General features: G+C 45.3%; 1 protein-coding gene across 1 annotated transcript in view; it reads right to left on the bottom strand.

Moving 5' to 3' along the window:
* Positions 1 to 8,137, bottom strand: part of LOC104469988 (voltage-dependent T-type calcium channel subunit alpha-1I-like) — a gene marked incomplete at both ends in the record, with an annotated part of 46,390 nt that extends 38,253 nt beyond the window's left edge. The window contains 2 exons of the mRNA XM_010084750.1: positions 5,727 to 6,133; positions 7,831 to 8,137. Coding sequence (XP_010083052.1) covers positions 5,727 to 6,133; positions 7,831 to 8,137 — 714 coding nt within the window. The remainder of the gene's footprint in view (positions 1 to 5,726; positions 6,134 to 7,830) is intronic.
* Positions 8,138 to 9,000: the final 863 nt, after the last annotated feature.

Here is a 9,000-nt window from a genome sequence, read left to right on the forward strand (position 1 = left end):
GGGAGATAAGAACCAAGAGAGAGAAAGAGCAAGCAAGTGCACACGGGAAGGGAGAGATGAGGATCACTTCACAGAGAGCTAGACAGTAATGACACTCGCCAGGAACATCAGGTCCATATGCTAAACAGAGATGCCAATTTCAGCCTGAATCAGATGATTATGTCAGTGAGAATGAGCAATGTAAAAAAGTGACAGGCTATGATGGTGGATTATCCCCTCTCTGCTGTCCACACGTTCTCTCTTGTGCTGTCATAGGGAGCAATTGATGTTTGAAAAGCCATGCTTGCATCTCGTTTGTGGAAAAGGTCACCTGTTCACCCATCTCTCCTTCCCTCCCTGACATCTGTTTCTCTAGTCAAGCCTCCAACTGTTAATCTCTTTCTAATGGGCCATCAGTCAGCCCCCTAGCAAAGCACTCTTCCTAGAGAGAGGGGCAGGAAGGACTGGGCAGGAAAGGAAGGAGAGATGGGCAGAGAGGAAGACAGTGAAAGAGGAATCAAAAAACAAAGCTGTATACAAAATAGTAAAATAAACTCAAAATTCACTGGGACCCACAAGTAGAGAAGCAGAGATTTTTTTAAATGGAGTGGGAAATATGTAAAGGCTGGGGAAGGAAGAGCAACACAAAAGGAATGAACTCTGAAAAAAGAGGAGAAAAAGAGCAGAGCCAGCTGGAGAGGCTGGAGGCAGCACGCTCACCAGCTAAAGGCAGACCCTGCAGGGCAGCTGTTTCTGGAGATACAGATAATTCAGCAGAGTGCAAAGAGCCATCAGCTGGGATCTGGAGCTGCAGAGTGGGGACCACCAGGAGCTGTCCCCTGTGTGGGGATGCCCTCATACATGGGGCAGTGTGGCCATGAACATGAACAGGGCTGATGGCTGGGACACAGCTGGTGCTGGGGACTCTCTCTGGCTAGGGAAGTGTGAAAGAGGAAAGCAAACAGGGAAAAAGTGTTTCTCTCCTTTTCTTCCTACCAACACCAGGATCCTCAACACAACAGATGTGTCACCTCAAGCTGTGAGGGCTCCCCTGGCTCCCTCAGATAGCACTCTGGCATTTATGATCAAAACCGTTAGCAAGGCTTCCTCCTCCCAGGCTGCCTGCTTTACCTAGAAACAGTAAATTGAAGTATTCGCAAGGAAAGGCCTGAACTCAAGGCTATTTCAGTCCAAGCAAAACCTGGGAACATCGGAAATCTCCCCACAAGAAAAGCCTGTTCATATTGCCAAGCCAGGGCAGACTCATTTACCCATCACACCAGGAGAGAAACTTGAAAGGAAGTGTGGGAGCTGAGTATTGGGGTGAGGAGGGTGGCTTGAAGGGAATCGAGATCCCCAGGGGCAGAGCATGTCCAGAGCCACTGTTTTAAACAAATTGGTTCACCTGCTCTGAATACAGATCTCTTTTCAAACCCCTTCAAAAATTACCTAATTCTGATCTTCGTGGCACTAAGCCCTTCATCCCTACCAGTGCAGATCAAATACTGAGAGTGAAGTGTATGACACAGGTCTACTTCAGGGCTCCAGCCCAGTGATCAGAAATGAGACCTGGGACAACAGAGAGCAGCTGCTCAGCTTTTTCTCCTTTCCACTTTTTTACTAACATGGGAATCTAATCCCAGATAAGACTGAAAACAAAATTAGTCCATTATCTGACAGCAGCCAGAAACTCATGCACCATAGGAAAGGTTAAGAATATGCAGACCACTGTGAAGCTCCTGCAGGAGAAGTTTCTCTTAACCAGGAGTAAACTGTCAACTGTCTAGAAACTAAAGAGTAATTGACGTGATCTATGCAGACCAACCCTACCAAACCCTATGTGCACATCACTGCCCCTGAGAACATGAAAGAGAAATATTCCATACAGACGTCTCTCCAGCCTGTTTGTGTTTACTCGCCATTTCAAAGTTACTTGACAACAATAAGAAGAGTCAGAAATCAGCCATGGAACGTACCAACTAGTTTTCACTTTAATCACCACCCCACAACCAATGCATGATTTTGTGATGTTTTGTTATACCCTAGTTTTACAAGACTGACATGATGTGGTTCCATCTACCACCCCAGGGAGACTGTTCCTTCATTTACTAAATGTCAGTATGATGAGCTGGCTTGGACATTTGCTGAATGTTTCTGACAAGTAGCAAATAGTGAAAAGAGAAGCAATAACTGTAAAATATGAACTTATGGATGTAATAAATGCTGGTATAAAGGAAAATAATGCAGGCTAAAGCATATGAAAGTACTGATCCGCAGGGCTGGTCTAGTTAGGAAACAAGGGATTGTCTCCTGATCCACACAAGACAGATCTCATAAAGTATTGATCTGATGTACGAATGAATACTGTAAGCAGATACTGGAGAAGACAAACGAAGTTACTCAGCAATTGTCTCATTGGCTACCAATGACAAAGAAGCTTGAATCCAACAGGCTATTTAAGAAACATATGAGAAAGGCAGCCTGGGACATTCAGCTGGGACCAGCCTTTCGTCCTCATGCTGAATAAGGGAGAAAAGTGAGCAGCACCAGATCTTCTGCGAATATTAAAAATAGTAATCCTCTTTAAAGTATCCTTCTGGACAGCCATAGGCATCTAAAATCTTGATTTTCAACACTGGATTTTAAAAATAGGCACTTCCAGGTAGAAGCAGATCTGAAGAACTGCAAAAACTATTTTAAGAAGGACAAAGATTGAAATGATGGATTTTGGATTGTGCAATGTCCCAGCAACATCTGAAGGTCTAATACGGAGGATATTACATGGTATAATGCACACTGATGGATTTGAATAAACTTATCTATTTACAAGTGATAACTTGTGATAAGCTTAAGGATTAAAAATGACTCACAGCAGTGTAGTTTTTCCCCATGAGTCTCCCTCACAAGAAATGTATAAGGACATGGGAATCTGCCTTGGCCATACAAAGAGGACAGGACAAGGGACTGAAGGGATAAGACAAAGCCAGATTCCAAGGTGATTTGGATCTGAGTAAAGTGGTTTGAGCTGCTGAGGTTAAGTCTGGCAGAAGAACATCGTGAATAATAAACCCCTGAATTGTAACAAACAGATAATTTGAATTCATGTTTTTCTTTCTGTTTGTCAAGGCTCAAGAATCAAAGGCAAAACTCGCATGTGGGCGCTCTGTCCCCCAGGTTTCTGTGTTTCTGAGCACCTTGTGCCTGTCTCCTGTGGTCTCTCTCACCCCTCAACCTGATGATTGGTGGGTGCTTTGGTCAGTGAGACAGCTCACCTGAGTATAGTCCGTGAGCAAGTGGAGCAGCAAGGAGCTGATGGATGTGTCACGAGCTGCTCCCAGGACCACTCAAACCTGTGACACCTTCACATGTCCCTTTGCCCAACCAGATATGTCCCCCAGAGAGTAGCTGGGGTTGTGGTCTCCCATGCACCAGAAAATAAAAGATCGAGAGGTCTCTATATGCATTACATCTGGGCCAGGAGAGGTTCATACGATGAAGTAGCTGAATCAACAGAAGCTACTTCAGTCATAGGATAGCGTCACCCTGCAAATCACAGATCTCTGTGGGCAGAGGGGTTTTGCTGGATATCATTCTGTGAAAATTTGTGTTTCTGGGAGGAAAAACAACAGGAAAAATAGAAAGGAAAGAGACAGAAAAGGATGTGATGAAGAATCAGCCTGAGATTGCAGTGATGGCAATGAAAACTGAAAGAGAGCAAAGGGAAGTGCAAATGCCTATCTCCTTTTGAGATAACTGCTGACTACAAAGACCTGGAATTTAGAGTACAGTCTGAATTTTTCTTTTTTTTTTTTTTTTTACATCTTCTTGTGCCAGGGGAACAGGATTCAGTATACACATTTTAAATAAACAGGCTGCACCACATTTTTCAGTTATGATCAATTTGGCTGACATCTCTTTCTAGTAGAAACAGCATGCAAGGTCATAAGCTTTTCCTAGCTACTTATGGATAAAAAGTGAAAGCATAACTTTAAGGATGTGTCATTAATAACCTGCTACTAGAAACCCCAAGGCTGCAGGCAGCTCCCACTCTGCTGCGGGCTGTACAAACACAGCGGAGGCAGCATAGAAGGGCTTAAATCTGCAAACACAACAGCCAGAACCTGAGAGTGAATTTTCTACCTCCAGCTCAAATATTCTTGTGCTAAACTCTTAATTCACGCTGTCTTCAATAAACTAAAATGAACAATGTCTCTCTCTGCTTGGTGCTCACATCTTTAAAACATCAGTGGGCAGTTTTCATGTTGTCCTGGGCTTCAACCCTTAGTCACCTCTCTGCTACGTGATAAATACATCGCTCTTTTTTATCTATTTTCATGAGTCAACCCCTCCAGCCTCTTCTTCATTCTCCTCTCCTCTGAGCTCCTGTCAGTATTATTCTGGTACTGAAGCATCCAGTGCAGTTTTGCATTCCGGGATCAAATTAAGGTTTCCCATCCTTGTATCAGAAACTAGCTGGGCTTTGAAAAATGCTCTAATGCTTGGTACGTGGGTGGGATCCAGACATCTGGGGCTTCAAAAACTGGCTCAGGCACTGTGTTGCCTCAAACAGGGAATTTAAGATACTCTGGGTCTCAGGATATCTCTATCCTGATACAGCACAGGACAAATCTGAGTGCCTTGCTTGAACCAGACTCATTGCCTATCTCTTTGCTGCCTGAAACTGTGTTCAGGACCAGACTTCACCTTGGCTCCAAAACTTCAGTGCAGTCAGCTTCTCAGTAGTGCAACGATCTCTTATTTTTGTGATCTGGGCAGAGATGTGGAGCGAATCATGGTCACATTCAGACTGACAGCACAGATCTGAGACATGGATGTACAGCATGGACTCCTTTAACATAAAGTACAGCAGAGCTACGAGCCAGAAATGCAGATACAAGGTCATGGGCGTGCTTAACACCCTCTGAAGCTGGCTCTGCACATCACAAAGTAGACACAGCCTCTGCTTCCCAGCTATAAAATGAGGGCACATAATCCTTTTCCATTTCACAAGTCTGTCATTAGTATAAAGTGCACTGCTGACTCAGAGCTGCTTGCAAACCACTGGCGTGAAAGTCAAACCTGTGCCCACACCTGCTGTCTACATCTGACCTATCTATCACTTCTTGCTGTCAAGTCAAAGGAAAGGCTCAAGCCATCTGAGCCCCCAAAATGACTGGAGATCAGAGGTGATGCCTTTCATAGCCTTCTTGTATAGATAGACTCTGCTCAGGCATCTCTTAATTAAGCTGGAAAGGCTAGCAAGCTGATGGATTTGAACTGAGGTGCTGGTGAAGTGCCTGTGACATCCCCAGAGAGCACATTAAATTACCCAAATAGACGAAGGATTCAGTAAGCTAATGAAGAGAGAAATGAGAGACAGAGAGATGAGGAAGATGGAAGTGACATGGGTGAAGGAGAGAGAAGCAGATGCAAAAACAAGACAGGATAAAAAAGAAAAATGGAGGGATAAAACTGAGCAGGGAGGAGTAAAAGAGAGATTGAAAGGAGGTGAGAGGAAAATATACAGAGTCAGTGGAAGTGATTAAGTGCAGGGATAAGGAAGAAAAGACCCTGCAAGATCCTGAGGCTTCCTCCAAATCCATGCTGGGACCATCTGTGCTGCAGCCTAGGGTCCAAGTTGCTCAATCTCTGCCTTTACTGAGTTGCATCAGCTGCTTAGTGAGGCCATAACCCCAAGTCGGACTCACCAGTCCCCGCTGTCCACCCTGTGCCCTGAGATGCCTTACCTGCTCGTGGTGCTCGATGCCCATGCTGATAGTGTTCACTAGGATTGCGATCATGATCCCACGGTTGAAGTACTTGCTGTCCACAATCCCTCGAAGCTTGACCCTCACCTCTCTCCACATGTCACTACAGAGCTTCAGCCGTCCGCCTTCTTCCACCTCTTCCTCCCCCTCCTTCTCCAGCGTGGAGGCACCCTGGTTCTCTCTGCTTCCCTCTTCCTCCTCTTCGCCGGCTCCCCCATCCTCCTGGTCTGAGTCAGCGCTATCCAGGACAGAGAGCCTTCGGGATGCTTTGTGCTCCCCCTTATGGCATCGGGGACAGTTGGTGGGATCAGAGGTTGTTGTCACAGCAATGGGCTGGACCAAGTCCTGAGGAGGGCAGTCAAGAGAGTTGTGCTGCTGGCAAAGCCCTGCAGAGAGAAATCATAGAATCATAGAATGGTTTGGGTTGGAAGCAACCAGAAAAGATCATCTAGGTCCAACCTCCTGCCATGGGCAGGGACACCTTCCACTAGCCCAGGTTGCTCAAATCCTCATCCAGCCTGGCCTTGAACAATTCCAGGGACGGGGCATCCACAACTTCTCTGGGCAACCTGTTCCAATGCCTCACCACCCTCATAGTGAAGAATTTCTTCCTTATATCTAATCTAAATCTACTCTCTTTCAGTTTATCACTTGTCCTATCACTACATGTCTGTGTAAAAAGATCACGCTTAAAGGGGAAGGCTTTGAAAAAGGCATTGAAACTGGGCACCTTTTTGGCTTTTGGTTATTTAGACAGGATAACTGGGCTTTTTAGCTATAAGGATGATTAAACACTGGTATGTCATCTCAAAGGCAGCAATAAAATCCATTGCCATTGCGGGCTTTACACTGACTGGCTGTGTCACCAAAAGGCACAGTACTATTCAGCTGCCAGTGATTAGGCTCAATGGGGGTTTCATGTCCATCAGAGGAAGGACTGTTTTGTCTGATGCAGGAATCACAGCTTGAGACTCAGTAGCTTGTGTTAAGTGGGAACTGAGGAAAAAATGATCACAAGGGCTGCTTTTGGCCTGAACTGCTACAAGTGGGGTCTGAGAACCCACATGCTGAGCTGAACTCTCTAAATTAGGGAAGCTACATTAGCAAAGCATCTCAAGAAGCCAGAAAAGGTAGTGCAAGAACACTTCCTCCTGATAGTCTGTGTGCTCTGAATCAGAACAGATCTCCTGACTTCAGTGAGAAAAGTAAATTTGTGGTCCTCAGTCCTCCAGTTGGGCCTGGAAGATCACATGAACACTGGAGGAATGATGCAATTAATCCATTAAAACAGTGCATGAAGCCTGCAGAAACTTTCCTCCTAGCAAGTACAGAAAATGGAAGCCTGAGTATGCAAGACGAGCTGAAGGAAAACGTGCCTTTTTTCGTGTTAATGTGAGCATAACTTAGGAAAGGCAGCAGCAGGCAGTTAATACTAACTCTATAAAACCATTTTTACAGTCACTTTTCAGGCTAGGAATCCAATTTAAATGGTATCTCATGTCTAATTTTACACAACAGCATGTGCTCCCATCAAGAGAAATTGTCTCCATTGCCCTTGATATCAATCCGACTTCTTCAGTATTGCTCCCTTGGTTCAGGAGACACCCTATTGCAATTCTACTCCCTTTGCCTCTCTTCTGAGGTCCCACAGCACCTCACTTTGGGAGGAGAGCTCTGGGGGACCTGCTGTGTCACCGAGTCCAATCTTTAGTCCCAACTCCATCATATCCTCCTAATGCTCCTCTCTCACAAACTATTATCATTATCCTGCTATATCAGACCTGGAGCCCTTCACAAACCTCAGCCAATGCCTTTAATGGTATCCCATTATGGTCTCTGGGTTTCAGACCTGGGTTTTCCATGTTCCCTGATGGTCACCCCTGTTTCACTCCTATTCTTGATGGTCATCCCCACCTTGCTGGTCTGGTGTGCTGGCCATGGCCCCATGCTCTATGGCCAATGTTAATTCTAATTCTGTGCTTTGTAAGCTCAGGTCCTTTGTCAAGCTGGCGCATGGAGATGCTCCCAGTTACTCTCACATTTCCACTCTTGGCATTTCCAGCTTTACCCATGCAATCCTTACTGTAGTGCCTCTGGCTTTTCCTGTTCATGCCTAGCTTAGCATCGCTCGACTCCACATGGCCCTGGCGCCGGCTCTGTATGCTGTTGTACAGCCCAAGGGTGCGGCGTTTGGCTTTGCGCATGATGTGGCAGATGTATTGGAAGATCTCCTCATAGCAGTCTCCTGGCTCCATGTAGCTGGCGACAGTGCTGGAGGAGAGGTACCGGGCCCTCTGCTCCTGCATCAGCTGGTGCTCCCGCTGCTTGGTCTCCGAGAACTGCGTGGCGATGACCACCAGGCACAGGTTAATCATGAAGAAGGAGCCCACCTAGTAGCAAAGCAAAGAAGGGACAGCCAGTGTCACCATGAGGAAGAACATGTGGGAGGCGCAATGTAAGAGGAGAGAGGAGGGGAAAGTGACTGCAGGCAGACAGAGGAACGGGAACCAGTGCACATACAGAGATGGGATTTCAGAGAAAGACAGGGCTGGCTGAGCTTGTGTTTGAGAACACACTCGATGTAATTTCCATGCAGAATTTAGAGCTCTGAACTGAAATGTAGGAAACACAAGCCTGATTTTTGGCTCCTTTGGCAGGTCTTGGGACTTTTAGCAAGTCACTTAGAAGTTAGGTGCAAAGGGTCTGATGAAAACTGGACTTTTTCTTTCCCTCTCCTTTGTGTTAAACAAAAGGTGAGAGACAGAGGACTAGTTTGGTTGCTTTCTACTCTGCTTGCTCTTTTACTACTGGAAAAATCATGCACTGTCTTTTATGGAGGGCATGCCAGTGTTCTTGGAGCATTTTATTTATTTCTACCATTTACACCTTAATTCACCATACAGGGAGATGGCACTCTGCTGAAACGAATGAGCTCTTAAAATCAAAGAGGAATTTACAGAAACTAATGACTTTGAGAAGGACACTAAATAGTCTGTCAAAACAGTCTTTCCTTGCTCATTTTCTATTCTTCTGATTCTTCCAATACTATGCATATTACATTAGCTCTTATTTTACTTGTCCTCCAGCCTAGGTAGACTTTCCATTTTGAATACAAAAACAACCACAACCCACTCTCCCAATTTCTTAGAAACAAAACAAAATGCCTAAGTTCTTCCTCTTCTCCATAAAGAAGCCAAAAATTCAGAGAGGCTTATTTTACACATTTCATAGAATCATAGAATCACTAAGGCTG

The sequence above is a fragment of the Pterocles gutturalis genome, unplaced genomic scaffold (assembly GCF_000699245.1).
Source record: "Pterocles gutturalis isolate BGI_N339 unplaced genomic scaffold, ASM69924v1 scaffold10350, whole genome shotgun sequence".
NCBI classification, from domain to species: domain Eukaryota; kingdom Metazoa; phylum Chordata; class Aves; order Pterocliformes; family Pteroclidae; genus Pterocles; species Pterocles gutturalis.